The sequence below is a fragment of the Micropterus dolomieu genome, linkage group LG01, assembly GCF_021292245.1.
Source record: "Micropterus dolomieu isolate WLL.071019.BEF.003 ecotype Adirondacks linkage group LG01, ASM2129224v1, whole genome shotgun sequence".
NCBI classification, from domain to species: Eukaryota; Metazoa; Chordata; class Actinopteri; order Centrarchiformes; family Centrarchidae; genus Micropterus; species Micropterus dolomieu.
In genome coordinates this window covers 35349909-35373814 of record NC_060150.1, presented here as the reverse complement: position 1 = coordinate 35373814, position 23906 = coordinate 35349909, and the positions used below count along the sequence as shown (strand labels likewise).

The 23906-nt window shown below is 41.4% G+C and overlaps 1 protein-coding gene across 2 annotated transcripts in view; it reads left to right on the top strand.

Annotated features, from left to right (window-relative positions):
- Positions 1 to 23906, top strand: part of prex2 (phosphatidylinositol-3,4,5-trisphosphate-dependent Rac exchange factor 2) — an 87497-nt gene that overhangs the window by 23949 nt on the left and 39642 nt on the right. For both annotated transcript variants that reach the window (XM_046066835.1, XM_046066845.1), the window contains exons 7-20: positions 1377 to 1510; positions 2451 to 2554; positions 4069 to 4218; positions 4796 to 4937; positions 10517 to 10617; positions 11630 to 11733; positions 11829 to 11878; positions 15590 to 15665; positions 16460 to 16532; positions 18433 to 18575; positions 18882 to 18974; positions 20052 to 20200; positions 20322 to 20407; positions 22566 to 22702. In XM_046066835.1, the coding sequence (XP_045922791.1) occupies positions 1377 to 1510; positions 2451 to 2554; positions 4069 to 4218; positions 4796 to 4937; positions 10517 to 10617; positions 11630 to 11733; positions 11829 to 11878; positions 15590 to 15665; positions 16460 to 16532; positions 18433 to 18575; positions 18882 to 18974; positions 20052 to 20200; positions 20322 to 20407; positions 22566 to 22702 (1542 nt within the window). The remainder of the gene's footprint in view (positions 1 to 1376; positions 1511 to 2450; positions 2555 to 4068; positions 4219 to 4795; positions 4938 to 10516; positions 10618 to 11629; positions 11734 to 11828; positions 11879 to 15589; positions 15666 to 16459; positions 16533 to 18432; positions 18576 to 18881; positions 18975 to 20051; positions 20201 to 20321; positions 20408 to 22565; positions 22703 to 23906) is intronic.

The window sequence follows — 23906 nt, the reverse complement described above, 5'->3', positions numbered from 1 at the left end:
TCTGTTCTCTTGTTTAAGTTTAATTAGTATTCTTAAAATCTACTAGAGTTGTGTAGTTTGCTTTATTTGGCTTCTTTAGTTTGAATAGCTAAAGTAAAATTGTCAAGCTAATTGACAAATACCACTTCAGAGTTCAACACAAACTTTTCTACCATACTTTTTCCTTAATTAATGGCATATCCTGCTGTGTCGTTTCTAATTTTTTGTTATCCTTTTCTGCATTTGTTATGTCTGGCACTTGTCTGACTATAAAAATAGAGGGCTGAAATTTAGATGAAACAGATGACTGAGGGTTTAAAGTGTTGCCTAAGTTTTTGACTGAATGCACTCTCTGTGGAGCGCTGGCTTGGAACAAGACTGATGTGAAGAGTGATAGAAAAATGCTGCAGAGAAAAAGAAAAGCTGAAGAAGGCTGCACCAAGAAGTAAATGGGCGGTGGGTGGGGTGGGGGGGCTGTTTAAGGAGCATGAAACATAAAGGGGAAGTGTCTGTTCTTCCATTAAGGAAATGCAGCTCTATAGTCTGAAGCAGTGTGATGTTGCTGTTGGCCCTTCATATAACCAAGACAAGTTGGCCTTTCCATGTCTGGTGTGCACACATTCACTGGCTGCAAAATAGTTTAACATCTGGTCATGGGCAGGGAAGTTAAAGGGCTCTGAAAGAGCGAGAGAATTAAAAAACTTTAGAGGAAGGAATGAAAGAGATAGAGGAATAGACTAGGGAATCCAGAGGAGGGGAAAAGACTGAGAGATGATCGGCGGAAGGGAAGGGAGGAGGAGGAGAAAAAGGGAGAGGAGAAAAAGAAGGGAAAAGCGGGATAGGTTTTGGCCTGCTGAAGTCTCCAGCAGGAGGAAATGCTTAGCACATTTTCCGGCTCTGTGCGCATGGGAGTTATTTTTAGCTCTGAGGGGCCGATCAAACGTGGTACATAAATTCCCAGAGCAGGCAAGGTAAGGGAAAAGACAGCACACTTTATCACTTGCAGCAGTAACCCCAACCAATATGGTGAACAGGCGCGACAATGCAACACATAGTTTGACTGGACGGGATGTTATTCTATAGAAGCTATTAACGACTGCATATTTTAAAGTCCCACAGCAATCTGCTCTGAGGAAACAGGGAATGTTTTTACAGACCCCTGAGAGAAGGAACAGGAAAGGCTGGGCTTTTTAAATCCCTCCTCCTGTTCAGACACTATGGGTGGACATTGAATGGTATAGAAATAATTTGTAGAAACTTTCTGTTGCATAGACACTTTGCTAGTTTGAATAACTTATTTCCCAAACTCCCCTCTGTGTCTGTCTATGTGCAGGCATCTGTTTCACTCTCTACGTTTTTCTGCCTGTTTGACCTTTTGTCCACATGTCCGTTTGCAGGGCTCAAATATCACAGATACGTGCACGGAGATGCTCATGCACGGCGTCCTCCTGAAGATTTCAGCCGGAAACATACAGGAGAGGATTTTCTTCCTGTTTGACAAGCTTCTGGTCTATTGCAAAAAAAAAAACAGGTGTTTTAACCCTTTTATTCATTTCTCTACAGACAAAATCCACAAAGAAGATGAATTTAAAATTCTCATTACAGTGTTTGTTTTTGGGAGACTGAAGAAAAATATTGTTTATGCTAATTTTAAATTTAGCTCTGTCTCTGTACTCCTACAGAACATTTAGAGCTTAGACTTTATAAATTATTCACTTTGCCTACTCTTTTACTTTTTTAAAGAAGAGGGAGCAGTGCACTGTGGGAAGCATTTTAGTTTTTTGTAAAGGAGTTGAAAGAAAGGTTATGCAGTAGAGGAGTCACATGAGAAAAGGATTTGGAAGTTTTTTTTAAGGGGACATGTGATTAGTCTAGGTGGGGATACTAACCACAAGCTGTAGACAGACGCATGTTCTTTTTCAAATAGATTTATCTTTCAGGTAGTTTCTGAGGAAATATACACAAACTAATATGACATTTATGAAGATCGGTGCAAGCTGAGGCAGGAAACTACTGCTGATTGCTGACCATTGTTGGGCTTCTGCAGGCGGAACACCTGATGAATAGTCTGCTCTGCATAAGTTAGCTATTATTTCACCAGATATGTGCTGCGCACACTGAGCTACTGATGCACCTGCTAACAATGCTGCTATGTCCATTTTACGTGTTTCTGGCAGATTTTGTTCACCCGCCGCCAATGAAGGGTTCACCTGCTTTGATTTGCTTTTACTGTACGTGCTGTAGAGAGTGTAGTGTCTGCAGGTAGCACATTAAGCAGATCCATTCATCGACTTAAGAAAGGAGCAGAAGAAAGAAAATAAAATGTGTTATTCTGACCTTAAATCTAATTGGATATATTTTCCTCACTTAATTTGGTTAGTGCATATTGACAAATATCAGATCATTATAATTAGTCTTAATATAACATAAAATTATTGGCTTATTCTCGTGGTTGCTTCTGTCTGTCCAAGGCGTTTAAAAAACAGCAAGACTGCCACAGAGGGGCCTCGCTATTTATTCAGAGGGAGAATCAACACCGAGGTGATGGAGGTGGAAAATGTGGATGATGGCACGGGTGAGTAGTCCTGTAAAAAGATACATTTATTTTGGACAAATAAATGTTTACGCAGTTTGATTCTTTTTAATGCTCGCTCGCTCTCCGATCCATGTGTTTTTTTATTTTAGTACTCCTGGCAGCAGGGGTTTAAAAATGTGCCATAATAACCCACACAGGAAGGTTGACAACATAGTCCTTGGCTGGAACTGTGCGATTTTATACTTGGATCGCCGATGGAAAAATAAGATTTACCTATAAACGTTTTTTTAGACATCTATAGTTACAAATCCTTGGGGCTGTGCTGCTGCTGGTACTTGGTGAACTTGAGCGCTTGTGTCTCTTGGCCTCACATAGCCGCTGATTATCATTTATATTTGTAGAAGCCATCATTTCCTCTCCAGCAGACTTAGATGGGCAGTAATATTGGGTGTTTTTGGTGAGAGATGGATGGGTTTGGGTCTGGAGAGGGAGGATAAACACGTGAGGCAGGTTGGCGGTGCAGTAACTCCTGGGTGTTCTGTACCACAGGCGGGAGATCTCAATCTGAAATCCAGGGCGACAGGAGTATTTTAGCGACTTTTTCCCAGGCACACACTTGCTGCTTGAGGTTGAAAAACGCCCTCGAGGCTTACCATAGAAAGGACACCACACTGTAGATGCTTTTAGACGTGATTGTAATTGATGATTGTAATGGTTTGCTTTTTGTTACACCCTCAGAGGGAGAAAATGAGAGGTCAGATGGAGATGAATTTGAAATGTTCCCTAAGAGATGGAAATAATGATGGATTCAGCTAACGGTCAAGAGTCATTTCCATTTGCTTTGTTTTTTTTCTATTCTTAATGTCTGTTTTTGAGCATAGGTGGTGAATTACAAGGAGCCACCAGCTTGGTAGGAGTATTCTCAGACTCAGTAGTAAATAATGCTGATGGATAGCTCTTCTTCTGCATGTGTGTCCCCTCGTTTATCCCATTAAGGAGAAGAACTAGAATCAATGAAACACTCAATAGGGAGTCTATAAGGGCCTGTGCTAGAGCTGGGAAAAATGAGTCTAGAGCGAGTGTTTGCGCTTAGATGATACATTTAACTCAGTAGTTTTATAATGGATGTTTTATTTGTTTTTTTTTGGAAAGTAGACCACATAGTACTGTATAAGAAAACCTTAATTCATCAGATAATGTGTTCTGTTCTTGTCTATTTGCTGGATGAGCCCTGGTGTTACTATCACAGTGTTATTTTGCTTCATTTTCTCTGAAGCAAATCATTGTAGTGGTGCCTCATGTTATTGCTATGTTTTCTGCGGTAACTCTCGTTTACTATGAATCCGACTTCCCAACAACTCTGTTTACAGTTTCATGATCAGCACAGCCACTAATTGATGGCCCCACCCTTGAAACATGAAAAACTACTCTGAGCCTCAATGAGTCAAAAATAGTGGACTTGCGTTGTTCCACCCCCTCAGAGATTGTTGGAGTGGACTTTCTAAAACTAGTCAAGTCAAACTGTGTCTGTGTTCTTCTACCCTGCTGTACAGCTGACTACCACAGCAGCGGGAACATAGTAAACAACGGCTGGAAGATCCACAACACGGCCAAGAACAAGTGGTTCGTTTGCATGGCCAAGACCCCGGAGGAGAAGCAGGAGTGGCTGGAGGCCATCATGAAAGAGAGGGAGCGGAGGAAAAGTAAGAAAGCGCTTTAGTGAAGCAGTATCAGGGTGGGGGTCGGTTCACTTTCTGTGCGCTCAGTTGGGGAAACCCTTTTATTTTTTTCCTTCTCAGCATCTGTCTTGAATCAAATAACTGAGAATTGATGCTGTGTTTGGGAATATCAATTCAAGACAATTTAACCGGGATAATTGAAAACGTGAGCCCTGATTAGTTGTGGGATCTGCATCTAAGAGTGAAAGAAAAAGCGAGCAAGGCGGTAGTGTTGTGTGTGTCATACGCTAGCAGATTGAAGTGTGTTAAAACAGATTTACAGGTTTGCACTCCTACAGGGTAAACACACAATAAAGAGAGTTTCTATATTACCCATTTTGAGATTGTGTACAAGATAAACTCTTAATAGTGTCAGTCATTATCCCTGATTAAGACTATAAGCAGACACTAAAAGGCACGGCTAATTATCTTGTGAAATTAGGGGACATTAACTTTCTCTAGCTAGGAACTGATATCACATCTAGTCTGGGAGCTGAGAGCAAAGATTATTAATGCCACGATATTGACAGACTTTCTGCCCCCTCTCTCCTTTGCTGCATAGGTCTGAGGCTTGGCATGGAGCAGGATACATGGGTTATGGTGTCAGAGAAGGGAGAGAAGCTCTACAACCTCATGACCAAGGGTAACCTCATTAAGGACCGGAAGCGCAAGCTCACCACCTTCCCCAAGTGCTTCCTGGGAAGGTAAGATTGTAGTTGCTAATCTCTACACTTTGGTTTGTCCGGTGAGGAAGCTGCTGAGTGTTCAGTCCTTGTGGTTTCCTCTGTGTCACATTGGTGTGACCACATGTGAGGGAGCAAGTGAGTGTCAAAGTGGATGACTGTGTTGTGAGTTTCTGAGATTAAACCAGAATGAATATCTAATATTATGTGTATTCTCAGATGTATAGGTACTTATATTTGATGTCAAGTAGGTAGGCCTTGCACTGTGTTAAATAAGTCACATTAGCACCTACAGTGTATGGTAATATCTTCACAGCAGTTTACACAGTAATATAGATCTCCATCCCTGCTCTCATTTTTTAAATTGACATGGGTTTCTAAAGACAGCAGCCGGGAAGAAGAAAGCGTCGGTGCCTTTTGTTCAGGAGACTGTGTGTTATGTGTATCTGCAGTCTCAGTCATGGGAAAATCAAATCCAGCCAGATTTAGCCCATGAATCTTATTTAGGGATTATTGGTGTGGTGTCTGGGGACGGATTGGCCATTGAATGCCAGTCGTAAATCACAGGGAGATATCCCTGTGCGGCTCAGCTGACTGCCTGCTTTCTCCCTCGCCCATGTTAGATTACAATAAGCTCTCTGCTGAGGAATCCATGAGGTAACTGCAGTGGAGGGCCCATTATGCCAGTGACCAGCTGTGTGTGTGTGTGTATGTGTTTTTGTGTGTGTGTGTGCACTTGTAAGATGTTCATCGTGTATTCGTGTCCTTGAGTTTGCACAGCTATGTCAGTGCACTTTCAATGTTTACTTTTGCCAATCTATCCTCCATTTGCTGATAGGTGAGAACATTTACTGTAAAGGGTACTTTGCACAAAAACCTGTCTAACTATTTTAAGCATGCATGAGTAGATGTAAGTGAATGTAAGTGAAGGAGTAAAAAAGTTAGTTTAAACTAAGTTTGGCCAAGGTTTAATCGTGTCCTGGGAAACATTTCTTAAAGGGTATTTAAAGGGTGTCTATGTGACTAATTGTCCAGTATTGAGCGAGCACACTATAGTCGGTAGCAGCGAAACAGGGCTGCAACATAATCCTTGCGAGAAATTGTACCCCATCAAAGTACATCCACTAAAGTGCTCGTTTTTGCCACTGACAGACTCAGATTGTTAGTGTCTGACAACACTGTGGAAAAGATTTAAAAAAGGTTGAAAAATGCCAAAGTTAACCCTTCAAATAAGGGCTGGGCGATATGGCCAAAAATTTTATCACGGTAAAAGATTTTTATATCATTCCATATTGATAATTATCACGATAAATGTCAAATCATTATTTCTTTCAAGATTAACTGATTTCATAGATTTTTGCTCCTGTCTGAAAGCTGTAGAAACCAGATGGTTAATTGTGGTTTTATTTATGGTTACAACATCACAAACACTTGATGCCAAACAGTGGATCATTTAACAAATCTGAGGTAAAACTTTCAAAAAATTATAATAAAAAAAATTTCAACAAATATTCACGTGTAAAATTAATAAAAATCTTTTTTTCAGTCCCTTTTCCTTTATTTTTACAAAATAAATATCTTAGTAGAAACAAAAAGTGCTAATTTGTTTGTTTAATTATATCAAACATTTATTGATTATGTTGTTATTGATATTTGTCATTATTGTTTTATTGGCCAGCTCTACTTTAAAATTATAATCTTAAATTCTTGATCTCCTGCAATCTACTTCAAAATCCAATATTTAGGGGCAACAGACTGCAACTCCAAACATCGATGTAAAAGAGGACCAGAACCATGTGATCCCCAAACTATCTGCTGATATAATCTTCTTTTCATTGAGCCTTTTAGCTTTTTACAGGAACTCTTGATGGGAAATCGCACCCTTTGCTCTCCTAAACTGAGAGAAAATCTGTAACCTCAATTCTTCTTCCCATTTCTCACATTTAACACAAATTACTCTTGCAATAATGTGCTTCCCACATTGGAAGGTTACAAAACTGGATCAGGGTGAAGAAATCTACAAACATCTGGTTGCAGCCAAAGAGCTCTCCTTGTTTGAAAATGAAAATTGTATGTGACGGCCAATAGTCTTTTTATAGAGTGATGACATTATGCAATTTAAGAAGTGATTAAATGAAATAAAATATTTTCTCAAGACAGTCTTGGTTAGATGATATTTAAACTGTGCTCCTATCTTGACTGAAAATCCCATAACAAATTTCCCTTGTAAACGCCTCACTGCATTTCAGAATGACCCATGTTTTCGATTTGTTTAAAATCTTTACAGAGATGTTTTGACTGGTAATAATCACACTGAAAATCACCAAGAGCTTAAACAACCATTTCAAAATCCTTGTTATTTTTATAAAGCATGGAGAGAGGAAAAAAACAACAACCAAAAAGTCCAATTGGACATAGTTGTGGCCATGTTACATCGCATAGTGGTTTGGAATGAGGAGTGACTTTCTCCTTTGGTCCATGCAGACAACACCAGATCCCTCGCGGTCTGGGGGAGGAATGGATCTGTCAGCTAAAAAGATTAAAGGGATCAAACGTTGGTCATATGTGGGTACCTCGTTTAGTCTGAAGAGATCATATGGTGAGAAAGCAGCTCAGGGAAGCTCCTTTTGGAAACCTATCCTTGTTTATACAACTTGGCCAACACCTGGATGACCACTTGTGGATGAAAAGACATATCGGGACCCTCTGTACTTCCCCTGTCTGAGATAACTTTGGAGATGATTACATGTAGGCGTAATTGGGGAATTGGAACCAGCATGGTATGTCTGATGAAAGCCACATTGCCTATGGCTTCAACTCAGCCCACTCCCTCCATTGTGAAATGCCTTTTTCTTTATTCTCTTTCCATGCTTCCTCTTTCTCCCTTTTTATTTTGAAGGCCGAAGGCTATTTTTGGGACTGGAACTCCTCCCCTTTAAGTGGTACAATCGTATTTGTGGTTTGGTCCCTGTGACAGGGTAATTCATCAAAGAAAATGTGTGCGACAGCCACCTCTTGCAGTTATCATCCAATTTTGAACTTGGAATAAACAGAAAAACAAAAGAGATTCCAAGTGTTTTCAAAGTGTCTTCTACATATGACAGACAATAGTGTCAGCTTGTTGTCACATTAAAGACCTTAAGAGCTCAATGAAAAGGTTAGACATCCTGTAAGAAATGCCCTTTGTCTTTGTCAGCCTCTGCTCTTTCTTTCTGACATTATGTGGAATACCATATGTTTTAGCAGGAGCTGAGTAGAAAGTAAATACTGTCTGGGATTTGATGATTGAAAAAAAAAGGTGACATAGAGAAACTAAGTAGTATTTTCACATTTTGGGAAACACGATTATTTTTTTTTTCCGCAGAGTTAGATGAGAAGATTGTTACTACTCTCATGTAACTAAATATCAAGTTACAGCCAGCAGCTGGTTAGCTTAGCTTAGCATGACTGGAATATGACTGGAAATAGGAGGATACGTCAAGCCTGGCTCTGTCTGAAGGTAACAAAATCCACTTACCCATACCTGCAAAGCTTATTAATTAACACATGATATTGTGTTTGTATTGTCTGTACAAAAGCAAGTTGCGGTTTTACAGTTAACAATCTCTGATGACTGGCGAGCAAAATAAGACTCCTTGTCAGTTTTACACTTAGATTTTCACTCTGTTTTTTGTATGGATTTAACAAAGGAGATGTACCATGTTAATAAGTGAGCTCTAGATGTGCTACTGAGCATAGTTTGCTACCTGTTACCAGATAGAACCAATCTGTACGCTAAGCTAAGCTAAACTACTGCTACTTGCTGTAGCTTCATATTTAGCAGACAGATATGTGAGTGGTATCGATCTTTTCATCTAACTGTTGGCAAGAAAACGACTAAGCTTGTCTCTTAAATTGTTGAACTATTGCTTCACTAGCAAGGACCACAATCAACAGATACGATTAAATGATTTATTGACAAACAAAACAGAAAGATGTACGAGGCTCGCAGTTGCTGAATAGTGGTTGTGTGGATACAAATGGAAATGCTGGAAATGACGTAATTGATGTGTGGTCCTGCTCCTGAAATTCTGCTATTAGCACCACTATAAATGTTCTTTTCCTTAGCCTTTGAGAACTTGGTTTCAAATCCAAAGTATTTCTCTATAACATGAAATATTCATGAAAAAATGTAAGGAAGAGTAAAAGTTTGGATGGAAAAATCAGTTGTTGGGTAGTAGTTATAAAGAGTTTAACAGTCAAAGACTCAGCTAGCCTGCTTCATCAGTACTGTCGTCACATAATGATTTAAAGTCCTGACTAGTGCAGGGACGTATGTGACATCAACTTTTTGTCAGCTTTCCAAACCAATGAGAGTAGCACAAACAAGAAATCACATTAATACAGCAATCTTTGATGTGTAATAACCAAAGATTTTCTAACTTTGTGTTCATGAAGGACCCCATTGCTAATAGTAGTTCATTGACAAAATAATTTGTTTTTCGGGCCTTTAAAGGCTGAATAAAAGCCAATAGACATATCCATTATGTAGGCCTACAGTGATTTTGGACTATTTCGCCCTGCTTCGCTTATGGATTTAAATTGCATGAAAGTGCGACCCTAATCTGCTCAAGGCCATGGGAACTGCGTAGTCCAAACTTTCTGGGTGTTTTTCATTCCATGGTCAAGGTACAGAGGTTGACAAATTGACATTGTTATAGACTTGTGTTTTTCCCCTGTGGTCTGTTGCTGAGAGAAAAAGATGCCATGGATGAGTGGTTAAAGGGTGTAGGATGTTGGACGGATAGAGAAGGAGGTGGACGTGGGGTGTTTGGTCAGTGGGTCAGCTCCTGTTGGCTGGACACCCGGCCACTTCTGTCATGGTCTGGAAGTGAATTCCACAGAATTCCAGTGGTCCTACTGGCCGTGTTTGTTTGGCTTTCATGGGGAGATACGACAACAAGGATGTAATCAGATCTCTGCCAACCCTCTCTCTTTCCTAATTTGTCCTCGTACTCACTCTCTCTCAATCTCTCAGAGTCACTAAATTATGGAGAATTATCCCATTTAGCTCATTCGGGCCATCAGAAGATCGGATGCTGTGTTTGTTGATTTGGTGGTTGGTTTGTTTCCTCGTCCCAGCTGTAAATGATGCAGAGCAAAAGATATCTTGCATTTTCCATCACGAACGTCAAATATCCAATCAAATCCTTAATTTTTGATAGTGTGGCATTGTTTGTCGAAAATAAATATAGTTACATAAACTAGATAAAACACACGAACTAAAGCTTGCTGGTTGTTTTAACGAACAGTTGTGGCCACATACAATAAATAAATCACTCCTCTTTACCAGGATAGTGTTTGTTGCCATAGTCACATCAATTTAGAGTAAATGTTGTTTGTGGCAAGTTGTAAAGGCTCTCTTTGGAAGGATGGCAAAGGTCACCACTTTTTTCATATTTACGGATCAAGAGTAAAATCAAAGCTCTCTCCACTGATCACTCACTTTCTCCTTTATGGCGTGATGGGATTTCCTATGGGGATTTTGTGTGTTTCTTGTGTTGTCCCTGAGTGAGAATGTGCGTGTTATTATTCCAATGTTGTCTTTTGTGTGTCCCCAGTGAGCTTGTGTCTTGGCTGATGGAAATCGGTGAGACAGGCAACCCAGAGGAAGGGGTTCACCTGGGTCAGGCTCTGCTGGAGAATGGCATCATCCACCATGGTTAGTTCTCACAGTTATCTCCATTCTCTTCGCCCACTCAGACCTGCTGTGTCATCCTTTGCTGTTCCAGATCTAACACCAAATCTACCACAGTTGAATTTACTTTGTGCTGCACGGAGAAAGAGAATGCAAGTGCCTGCCATTGCCTGACTTAACCTCTGGCCATGTCCAATGAATGTTCCTCATTCAACAAGCAGAGTTTCACAATACTTTCACTCCCTGGCTTCAGCCTACAATGTAGATGCAGCTGTCTTATTTATTTCTTAGCAGGTGCCCCATTTAAACACTCCCTTGACACAATGTTTAGGTAAGGGATTATGATCATTAATCTCTTCTTGCCATAATGTTTGTGTCGTATTTGTTCAATGGCTGTTCTGTGGCTTTGGGTAACAAGTGTATTTAGCACATGAGGCTTCAGCTGGCAAATGCTTTGCATTCACACTAAATGGCGCATACTGCTTTGCATATATTCTTTTCCTCAAAAGAGCAGGGCCCCAAGCCAAGTTGTATCTTAAATCACTTGGGGGTGCTTTATTGCTTTCTCACAGAGCGATGAGATTGGGTTGTAGAGCTGTGCCTGACAGAGAGGAATAACTCCGAGCCATGCTCTCTCACAGTGCAGTTACAAGTCCCCATGTGAAACACGAGAGAATATCTTTTCATTAAAACCTTTAATGGAACCGGCATGGCTGCAGCCAGGAATACAGAGCCAACTATTATTACTGTTAGGAGGGTCCTCAACAAAGTCCCCTAAAGCAAGAGGAGCATGGAGCTCTGAGCAGCTGCGTTATCTGTGGCCACTCCGCTTGAGGTTTGAGTCTTCCTCTTGTCACGAAAGCTTGTTTCACCACACAGCCCTGCTTGCCTTGAATATGTTTTTTAAACCTCTTATGCTTTCAAATTTGAAGCAAGACGAATAGTGCTCCCTTAGGGTTTTGAGACTTTTTCACTTGTTTTCATTCTGACGCATCTCCTTTCAGAAACCTCCTCATGTTTTGAATTGCATTTTTAGTCACAGACAAACACCAATTCAAACCTGAGCCTGTACTGTACCGCTTTCGCTACGACGATGGCACCTACCACCCCAGAAGTGACATGCATGATGTCATATCTAAGGTATTTAAGCTAATTTAATTGACCTAATTTAATATAAATCAAATTTACACCCCTATCACTGACATAACTGAAATCTTCTCTCTTGTTTTTCCCAGGGTGTTCGGCTCTTCTGTCGTCTTCACAGCCTCTTCACTCCTGTCATCAGGTTGGTGGACATTTTTCCCCCCACTCCATTGCAACCCAGCCAGGTGGGGCTACAGTAGCTTAGCATCTGACTCTTGCTCCTAAAAATAGCTCCACCACAAAGCAAGCAGAGTGGAGTAGAGAAATATAACGGTGAACTATGAGCTCATTGTTTTTAAAACTAACTTAGGAGGAGTTGGCACTGATGGTGATTGAGTGCGGTGGTGATGGAGCTTGGCAGGTGCATCTGCCTGGTCTCAAAACACAGAAGTGGTGAGGAAGATTGAGTCAATCAGATGTTGCAAGTAGTTTGGGACTCCGATAAATGGATAATATTGTGATGAATCTCTATTGGTGCCTTTGAGAGTTAATTTTAACTATAGCCTGTTGGAAAGGTATGGTAAACAATGTGACAAGGTTCTGGACCTTGGAAATAGTTGTAGTAATAGCAAGCAATCCTAACTTTCTAGCTTTCTGTGGGTTTCAACCCCATTACATCGTCTTCGTCAGCATAAAAGTTCCTTTTTTACCATCTAAATAGTACTTTGACAAAACAATCCCCACTCAACTTCTTCTTGCTAGCTTTTTCTTGAGCTTTAAACCCCATCACATGGTCTTCATCAGCATGAAAGGTGGTTCCTGGCAGCGCTCAAGCCTTAACTTAAAGCCAACATGGACGAGAAGTCCTAAAAATGCTATAGATGAAATTAACTTTGTTTGGGTCTTTTGAAATCCTCATCAGGGATAAGTGCTATACTTTGATGCATGAATCCACTGTCGTACAGCACACCCCCAAGATCAATGCTTCTTCCAGGCCTTTTCTGACGCTTTCAGTGGTATCACATGATCTTCATCAGAGGATTTTGCTCAGTTGTGATGGAGATGAATCTGTTGATATGCAAGCTTATCCTGCTTTTTTCCAGAGCAAATCAACATGAATGAGATGTCCTAATAATTTTATGAATGCAATTTAAACAGCTACTGTGCTTGCATATCAACAGATCCATCTCCTTGAAAACTAAGCAAACTCTATTCCGTGAAGAATAACTCTATGAAGACCGTGTAATACAGTTGAAATCTCAGAAGAAGCTAGTATGTGGACCTTGAGTTGTGATTGTTTTGTTAAAGGATATCGGCAGTTCTTTGGCCTGTTTCTCAATTCAAACCTAATTTCTGTTCACTTTGCTATGTGTCTACACTCTGTTTGGATCACACTACTCAAGCCATTCATCACAGTTACAAATCAGTTCTATTATAAAGCATTTTTTCAGGGGCCATCTGGTTATAATACAGCTCTTACATATTTCACTGGAGTGTGACTGACAGTGTATTGATCCTGTGCTCTGAAAGGCCTGACACAGGGTCATGTTGCACGAGGCAAACATTGATTCCAATTCTTCAACATAATGTAAAATAGCCATTTCATATCTGTCTGTAAGTTCAACAGTGTTGTTTTCAAAAGTTCAGTACTGAAATACTCTCTGAAATATTCTCTGTTCCAGTACATTCACATACACAGATACACTACTTCCCAGTTAGTCAATCTCAGAGAATCTTATAGTGGGTAATTAGGGTAAACATGTGAAAGCAGAAACATCCAGAATGCCCATGAAATAGTCACTTAAACCCAAATGTGGAACAGGTGTTTTTTGAGCAGTTTTGGCACTTGTGATGAAACATCCGTTTGTCTAACCGAGTTAGACGTGGAGCAATCTCATTTTATAGGAGTAATTTGCAGGCATGAACAGTGTTTGAGGTGCAGGCTGGCTGCTAGTTTAACCGCAAAGCACCGCAGCAAGGTTGCCTGTTTATGCTGTATTTGAAATGGCCTGATGAAAAGCTTTAATTTCACACCAGTAAAACTGTGCCATAGCTGGAGGTGGCGCACTGATCCTGCATGTATTCCAGCATAAAAGCTTCTCCGTATTTATGTTTGATCCAACTCCTAAAAAGCCTAAAGGGTGATTTTATGTGTGTGTGTGTGTGTCAGCATTGGCGTTTGTATTGAGGCCAAACTTCTTGATGTAAAAAAACTCTTTTTTGGTGTACTGGAGTTGTGTGTGTGTTGTTAGCTAGCATATCTGTCGTGTGTTCTCACTAAGAGCCAAGTACAATGCATAACAGGCCCTGGGAATGCTAGAGTTTAATTGGAGCAACCGGTCCCTGCCTAATTAGGTATAATTTCCTGGCAGATCAAGAGCGATGAAGCGAAGGTCGGAGTGGGGGTGGGGTGGGGGTATACTACGCAACCCCACACAGCTTCTGTGCGCCCCCTCCCCCAGACACCGCAGCGTTCTTTACAGGGAAGTTGTGAATCCATCCACTCCAGGAGATCTGACTGACAGGTTAATACAGTTAAATGTTTAATAATGCAACGAGAAGGACTTTACAATATGCACATAGAGAGGCTGCAAACCCACACAGTACAGCGAAGGTCACTTGTAAATCATCTTCAGATTGGAAAAACTCATTTCAGTTCAGCGTCTGAGAAGTATAGATGTGTGTGTGTGTGTGTGTGTGTGTGTATTAGATTTTTTTGGTACACTGTGCTTGAGTAATTCATCAGGACTGAAACAGTTGATGAAAGGCTGAACTTTCAGCATCCTATGCATGATATTTTCCAAAAAATCTTTTAAAAATGAAACATTTTCCTTCATCATCCATTTACCCCTAACAAAATGTCAAGGCAAGCTTTCCTCTTTGGACAGCAAGTTAAAAACAACCTCTCTGACCTTTCCCTCTGTTACTCCTCAAACTGCTGTTTCCTCATGCCATACATATGGCTGCCCACTGGGCTGCTGTTTACACCCAATTTGTCACTCTGACAGACTCACCGTGCACCAGCCGCTGAAGCCCCAATCTCCCTGTCTCCCTTAACCTATTCCGGAGAAAAACAGGGTGCCTCTTGCCTCTTTCTGGTCCAAGTGGTTTATGCATGGCACAGCAGCGCAACGCGCTTCACCGGCAGTTACCAACACTACCATCCTCATCAGAGACCCGCACAGGCTGTCAAATGGAGTTACGTAGCACAATGTTCCATTGTGGAGGAAACAGGGCAGCTTTTGGTCTCTCACGGTTCACATTCTGAAGAGGTCCATACAGCTGATATTGGACTTTAACTTGGCTCACATGTCATGTTTGACTAGAATTGTGTGTGTGCAAGACAGCGTGTGTGTGTGTGTGTCTGAGTGAGTGTTTGCATGTGGTGGAAATGGCGGAGTGGAGTAAGTCACGGCGGTCCTGGACTTTCCCAGCTTGCAGCTTGGCCCCTACGTGTCCCTGAGGAGGCCCCTGTGTTCATGGGAAAGCCACGGCTCCATTTCAGACGGCATTCTCGGGGTGTGTGCGACGGTGTGGGTAACACTGAGACCAGCAACACCAGACTGACATAGGGCACCCCAGGGCCAAATACTGCAGGGGCCGTTACCAGTCATGCTTGGAGGAATGCTGTTTTGCTGTCACCGACTGTCAGAAACTTACTTAGATTTATGATGCAACTGCCAGTGCTTAAAAAGTGACCGTGCCTTGCTGACAGCGAGAATCATTAGCGCTCTTTTAGGCGTTGTGTTTAAATAGACCAAGCAATTACATCTCTGCATGTTCACCATTGGAGTTTATTACAGTTGAGGTTAATCACAGAGTTGAATAGTAGCATGGCACAGTCTAAGTTTAAAGGTTGTATTTTGTTTTTCTTATCCTATTCATGAAGTTCTCTGCTTTTATGCCCATCCAGGGATAAGGACTACCATTTGCGGACCTACAAATCAGTGGTGATGGCCAACAAGCTGATAGACTGGCTTATTGCACAGGTAAGCCCTAAAACTGCTTCATCCACAGTAACGGATGAGCAATATTTGTTACTTACTGTTACTGTAATAAGTTACTTACATGTTTTTTCCCCCCTGAATACATGCATACACTGTAATACATACATTGAAACATAAACATTTGATATATATATATACACGCACAGTTTTGCTGGTCACTTCAAATGTGCAACTGAGGCAAGAAACTGAGACAACAAAGCGTTTCTTGCCATTAGACTTGAGGCTCTCAGCAGAGCCAAAAGGAAATGAAGAAAGAAAAGTGGAATTGATTCGACAGCTGAGCTTTATTGACTCTGACAGGACGCTTTAGAGTTGACAGATTGAAAGTTCTGTTCGGTATGACAACAAAGAAATTAAATGTATATGGCGACCACCACAGAATCAATGGCAGACATCACATGCTTGTATGTGCATATAAGTGCATGTGTGTGGGTGTTGTAGTCCATATGAATGTGTTTGACCCAGGCCAGGGGAATAGCTCTCGCTCCTTTAGTGGGACTTCAAGAGCTGTCACACTATGCTGTCTAGACATGATTTTGGCTGTGTTCAAGATGGAGCGTGAAGCGGCTCTGCTGGCCTTAGTGCAATTGGGTGCAGGAACAAAGGGGTGGGGGGGGGGGGGGGGGGGGGGGGTGAGTGTGACATTTCTCTAAACATACAATGTTCTTTGTTCTTTCTCTTTCTACTTCTACATTTTCTCCTCTCATCTTTTTTTTACTATGCACTCTCTCTCCTTTCTCCATTTCGTCCTCTCTTTCTTGGGTCCTCTGGTGCAGGGGGACTGCAGAACCAGGGAGGAAGCGTTGATCTTGGGGGTGGAGCTGTGCGACAATGGCTTCATGCATCACGGTAAAACTCTTTTCACTGTTGAGGATTTCAACGCACCAAAAAAAAAGTTCTGATCCTGCTGTTCACAAACTGTGGAATCCTTTCCATCATTGACTAAATGAGAGTTGAATACTTTGGAGAAATCGCACAGAGGGCGCCTGGCATTTAGCATCCTCTTTTAGAACACAACCAGTCTTGTTCTCTTTCCATTTCTACTTAAGATCCTTTTTGACACGCTACAGGAATAGAATTTTTTTCCAATCCAGTGAATTAATTTGTATGTGTGCGTGTGTGTGGTGACTGTATTCATGCATACTATCATTAACTTCATGCATACTTGTGCATGTGCATATGACTTAAGTAACCAAGTGTAGGGCACTTGAATGGTTATCTTTAACTGTGAGAACTTGGCAGATGACATGGATGTTTGTCTCTTTAAGTGCAAAATGGTCAGTATCCATGGTTAGAGTTTGTTTTTTTTAACTCTGCGCTTCCCGTCTGCCAAAGTTCACATCATGCACACTACAGTATGAGTCACAGCGCGTCTCCTTGTACCGCTGTGATGTAACCGCTGCAAACTACCCACAGTTCAAGCCTCACACTACAAATTACAAGCACTTCTATGGAACAGCCCCAGCCATCAAACCTTCTCTCACTTCCACAGCCTTTTACCATTCGTGCCATTAGGTTATTTGGCCTGAGGATGTAGCTATTAAAACTACTATCGCTATATCTTATCCTGAGGGGAATAAAGTGAGGGAATGTTTGAAGGAAACTCTGTTTTTCCCTCAGGGCTATTTTTCAATTCAAAATTAAAGTCCATATGAAGGAGTTATATTGCCGTGGATACTGGGTTGAGTCAAAATAATAAAAACAATAATACTAATCTACTGTATTTATAGAGCAAAACAAAGTACAAAAGTGCTTCACAGAGAGAAAGAATTAATAGAAAATAGTGAATGATAAAATACTTGGAAGGCAAAAATTAAATAATTGTAATCAAGAAATCAAAAATCAATAAAATAGAGAAGACACTGACTCAGTCAGCCTATTTTCCTGGAGCCAGTCGTCCCAGCTCTGTCCCCTTTAGTTTTCAGCTTGGACTCTGGAAGAGACAGCAGACCCCTACCCGAAGATGCCAAACTCAACAGAGGTTCATAAGGGATTAAAAGGTCTAAAATATAATCTGGAGCCAGGTCATGGAGAGCCTTAAAATTCATAAATGCAATGTTCAAATTAATCCTAAAACAAACAGGTAACCTGGCAGCTGAGTTCTGTACTGTCTGTAGTCATTTCAAAGTGTTTTGTACAAATACAAATACAAGAGAAGTGCCAAAAGTAATATTCTGCTACAATAGCGGGGTCTCCCTTTCTCTCAACGAGTGCATGTGTTCATTTTGGGATTGGGTGCTTGGGCATGTTCCATATGAAAAACTCGCAAATGCAAAATGCTTGATTCCTAATTGTTATTTATTCCACTCCTGTACAGCACCAAACACTGAAATGTAAAGAACTGCACATGTTCATGTGTCCAACATAAAATGAATGCCTGAGAGAGCCAATCATCCATTGGTTTCTATTACTTTCCATATATTTATATGTCAAGTTGTTTTTGTCAAAGTTTCATAATATTTTTTGAGGTACTGCAGTGCATACACAAGAAAGATAATGTAACTTTGACAAACCTTTGTGCTACTTCTAACAGTAGAAAATATTCATCCAGTAATCTAAAAATGTATAGTAAACTTCTGAAAATTGACAGCACAAATGTGTTTGTACGTGATCTGTAATAAAGGGGCTTTCAAACATCTTTAAGTTTAAAAGCAATCTTTTTGCCAAAAATATGATTATTCAGCAAGTGTCATTTTAGTTTGTTTGTCTGATACTTAATCATCCACAACTTTGTTGTTACCTCCTCCAGTGTTGGAAAAGAGTGAATTCAAAGATGAGCCCTTGTTGTTTCGTTTCTTTGCTGATGAGGAGATGGAGGGCTCCAACACCAAACACAAACCAATGAAGCATGACCTGAAAATAGTTGAGAACGTCATCTCCAAGTCTCTCCTGGTGAGCGCTCACATACAGTACTATGCTATGACTTTGCAATATATCCACAACTCAGAACAAACCACAGGCACAGTAAATGATCACAACACACAGCAGTGAGAGGGAAAACTCACAACATTGCAAAAGTCCATTTTATACATCAGTAAGCAGTCTTTTCAGAGGAGTGAGCAAATACTACCATGGCTGCTATCTGCCTGTACCAATGTCTACTTCTTGTGTGTTTGTTTGTGCTCTGTGAAAGTGTCTTGGTCTGCTGGCTTGGGATTTTTCTGATGGGAGACGTGAATGTTTTTTTTTCTCCTCCAGATAAGGCCCAGTGATGGAGGCTATGGCTTCAGCCTGGAAGAGAGGAATAGAGTCCCCATTATCAAATCTGTAGAGAAGGGCTCCCCAGCAGAGGTGAGAATGCACACACACACACACACACACACACACACACACACACACACACACACACACACACACACACATACAGTACATGTATGCACCACACGTGTTGTTTTTGTGCTGTGTTTTTAGAGCAAATTTCCACTCACTGGATATGAAAGTGAAGGAGGAAATCTATATCAGTGTTACTTCTCATTTAAAAAAGCAGGTTTTATATAAAATTACATGGTGTAACACAACTAATGTGATAGTTTGCTTCATTTACTGTGGAGAGTAAGTCAATGTATTCTTTGTTGTAACTTTGTAGGGCCCAAGATCCGAGGGTGTTTTGTGCTTTATGATGTTCAGACTGCGGTTCAGTGTATCCTCATTTATACTTAACATCATTCTGATGTATTTGATTTTGTTTTCCAGAAGTTATTCTGCAAAGCTGTGATTTCTTTTATAGCAGATGAGCGGCAGTCAGCAGAAGCCTTTTGTTGTTAAAATGTGGTTCGATCATCAGTCATAAAAATATAAACCTCTTAACAGTTTGCTCCAACACTGAACCTGCTTCATGGTGATGCACACTGATGCTAACATTAGAAGCTTTTTTGTGTGTGCAGGAACAGAGCGTATTAAAGGGCTCCATATTTTTGAGGTCTCCTTTGGTATTTATCTTTGATCTGCTAGATGGAAATGAGACTGAGGGGTTTGAAGGCAAATGTGATCAATCTGAGCTCACGACCCATAATTCCCTCCAGCCCTGAAGTAGTGCTGAATGCGCCTGGAAGGTCTGGATTGCATAGAGACTGGTGTTGCTTTTTAAATATTAAATCTGGGACGATGAAATCCACAACAGGATCCAGCTGTATACTCCAAGATAAAAGTTATCCTATATTGTCCCCTATGAATGGGAGTGTGTACACTTTTCTTTGTAATATATAGAAATCCTTTGGGAATATTTGTGTTCTTTATACTAAAAAAGTTAACTTGAAGCTAAAAATGACAAAAACTTCATTGCGATTCTGTGTGACATTAAAACCTGCTGCTTGACTCAATACTTTTTTTATCATCTATTCTTTTCTCTTCTATTATTCTATTGTTAAGATGGCTGGCCTGGAGGTGGGGAAGAAGTTGTTTGCCATAAATGGAGACATGGTGTTCCTCAGGCCTTTCTCTGAAGTGGAAGTTCTCCTCAGGCAGTGTTTCAACAGCAAGGGACCCCTCAGGGTGCTGGTTAGCACCAAGCCAAGAGAGTAAGTCATATCTGCATATGCACGTACGTTAATGTGTGCGTATGTGCAAAGGTCCTATCAAAGAAGTATTGTCAAAGCCATCTTGTATGAGCTTGCCTCTTTTTCCTCATCTTGTCCCCAGGACGGTAAAGATCCCAGACTCGGCTGATGGGTTGGGTTTCCAGATTCGTGGCTTTGGTCCTTCTGTAGTCCATGCTGTTGGAAGGGGTAAGAGATCGCCGCCTCTACCACTCGAGCTGTCTGGCTTCATCAGAAAAAGGCCTCCCATCATTTTTCCCTTATTGTGGCACAGCTGGCAAACAGCTGCCACACCAATCTTTCGGTGGGTGTGCGTGACTTGGCCACAGGAGGACAATTTCCCCGCTCATTCTCTCCATGTGGCTCAGCTGGTTCATTAATGGTGCTGCCAAAGCTGCTAAATTATCCGGTTATCAGTCACTTTCCACTTCACAATAATTCCCATGTACCTATTCACGTTTTTCTTAGCGCTTTAGTTCCTCTGCGTGATGGAGAAGCACTCAACATTTTTTTCATCAGAGCCCCTCCTTTCTCTTAACACAGCATGTTTAGTAGGACCACTATCAGGGCTGGCACAAGATAGGGTCCAATCCAAAAACAATCCATGGCCTTGTCTGGCTGTTCTCTGGGGAAATGAATCTTGTTTTTTTCCCTTAAGCAATCTAAGTGGGATGGCAGGGCAGAAATGTGCTGGGTATGTGCTTACATGCGTGTGACTCTGCTTGTGTGTATATGTGTTTGTGTGTGTGCATGTGTTGGCTTGATGATGTGGTTGCCTGGGAACCTGCTCTGTGTTTTGAAGTAGATGCTCTGATCCCCCGAGACAAAGCTGATGATATAGGAGATGACTAATCCCTTGGATTGTCATAACAGCTGCTGTCCCCTGGTGTCTGAGGTCAACAGGACCAGGTAATACCAATTAGAGACAGATAAACTGAGAGACAGGGTGAGGTGAGATAGGAGAAGGAGCAGAAAAAATTCTCTGCATTCTCAATGTTTTATATTGGCACTATTGTTGATGATAAGCTGTCATTCCTGTTATGTTTGTACACTGCATTTCTTTGAGTGCACTTTGCCATCAATTTATATTTTTCTTGAAGTTTGTGGTACCAATTTAAGCCAGGCTAGCCAGTCGGACGGTCTGCCTGTGAACAACGTCAACAACTACAAGACGGATTGCATTGACATTCATGGTGCCCAGAAGATAAAGATGAATTTTTCTTTTGCGCCACCATGAAGTTGACATTTGTGGTATGGAGTAAAATGTCTTGTCATAAAATATGGTTCAGACATTCACGTCCACATTAGTGCTAATTAGCAAATGTTACCATGCGAACACTAAGATGGTGAATATGGTAATATTCACCATCTTAGTGGTTATACCCGCAAAACATTATCATGTTAACATTGTCATTGTGAGCATGTTAGCATGCTGACATTAGCATTTAGCTGAAAGCACTGCTGTGCCTGACTACGGCGTCATAGAGCTGCTAACTTGGCTGTAGACTCAGTCTCCTCTCCTGTTTAGTAGCAGTAACTATACCCATGATGCTTTAACTATCCCAATTTTTGTACTTTTTGTACAAAAAACATGCTGTTTCTGTTGTAAATATAAAACACTTCCAAAGAGAAACCTACCTGAGACCTGAAAAACAGATACACATACACACACGAAGAGATGCAACCCCAACAATACGAATGTTAGACTACCATATCTTGTACCACATTTCGTGTACTTAAAATCTGAACAGTCCCTAATGTTGTGTTGGACTGTAGCCTGTTTTTGTGGTATATTATTTAGTACATTGGACCTGTCTGTTGAAACACTTTCTTACTAAGACAGTTAAAGCAATAGAGAAACTGCAGCTAAATGAAATAACTCTCACAACATTTCGCCGTAGGAATACAGATTCTATATGTTGCAATGTGAGGTATGCATGGTGTGTGTTTAAGGAGCTATAAAAACAAATGGGAGGAATATTTAGTCTGCCATGCACTTCCTTCTGATAGCTGTAAACCTTGAAGTTCTTGTATGTTCAGAATCACGTCCCTCTGAGAGGCTCTCGTCTACCCCAGATAAACAACTTCCCTCCTCTCCACGCTCTCCCTCACACTCCTCCTGAGCTGCCAAAACAGGAAACAAAGTTGCAAATACAAAGACGCAAAAGGAATGTTGTTCAACCTCATTTTGTGTACAGGATGTGGAAGATGTGACAGTTATTTTTTGGGATTTGCCGGTGTTTGTTTCATTCAGATTCAGCTTTCACCTGCATGTACAGTAAATATGTTGTAGTTATTGCCCTTGACGCCTCTCCTTTCTTTTTTGCTTTCCTCTGTCTCACGCCAGGCACGGTGGCAGCCATCGCCGGTCTCCATCCGGGCCAGTGCATCATCAAGGTGAACGGCATCAATGTAAGCAAGGAGAGCCATGCCAGCGTCATCGCTCATGTCACCGCGTGCAGGAAGTACCGACGACCCACACAGGTGAGACAGGAGGAGAAGTAGGGAAAGGAGAAAGGGGAATAAACTGCAGGATAAACCCAACTAGACGTTGCAGTACCCGATATTTAGGGTATCATACATTTACAATGAAAATTTAAAATACATATCTATGTGATTATTATGAAGAAATAGTCCCAAAAGAAAAGATCTGGAGGTCACTCTTTAATTTCCCATGGCCTCACTGGTAGAAAGTTTGGATAATTTGTTGATTGATCTGATTGCTATGTAATGAAACTAGAAAGAGGGGGAGTGTGAGAGATCAGAAAAGAGCTAAAGGAACAAAAAGAGCAGAAAAGAGGGGAACAATGACTAGTTGACCGTGAGAAAAAACATAGCAGACAGACCTCCTAGCTCCCGTTTACCTTCATATCACTTTCTTTCTCTCTCTCCCTCTCTCTCTGACTCCCTCTTTCCTTCTCTTGGGTCATTACGCAGAAATAATAGTAGTTTTGGCTCCGCCAGCGCTGACCCCTGGCTCACAGCGGTGGGCCTGCTGTGGAAGACTGGCAGGCTGCAGAGAGAGGTGGGAAAGGATCTGGGGGTGGCTGGGGCTCAGAGTGGGTGAGATCCCTGGAGGCACGGAGGAGAAATATGGAGTAATATATGGAAGATAAGCCAGCCAGTTTTTTTCCCCTGGGAGAGTGGTTGACAGCAGACAAGTGCCGGGGAAGAGAGAGCAATCTCAGTCCACCTGTTGAAGGTGGGAAAATTGTGACAAAATAGAAACCCAAGGGTGTGTGCATGGATTGAGTTAGTGTAGTGTGTCACTATAATTGAGCCCCGTCAGGACTTCAGACTTAATGAAGCATTTCAGGGTTCCAACACTACTGGAGATCTGGTTTACATCAAATATGGACACAGAGGAACCGCCCTCTCTTTCCCTGTCTCTTTCTGTGTGTGTGTGGTTGTACCACAGACCAGGAGGCAGGCACAGCATGTAGCCTTGGCAGAAAACCCACTGCGGGCTTGGGTGTGGAGAAGAGACAACAGACACAGACAGATGCACACGGGGCTGTGTGGCATGGTAGAGTGGATTGATGAGATTGGCATAGGTTTGCATTTGTGGTCTCACCAAGCACCGTGTTCCCATATGTTTGTGAAGGCTTTTCACTGTATGCTCTGCCAACTCAACTGTGACACTGCACACCATATCTGGGCAGAATCAGCGAAACATGCTGCGTCAAAC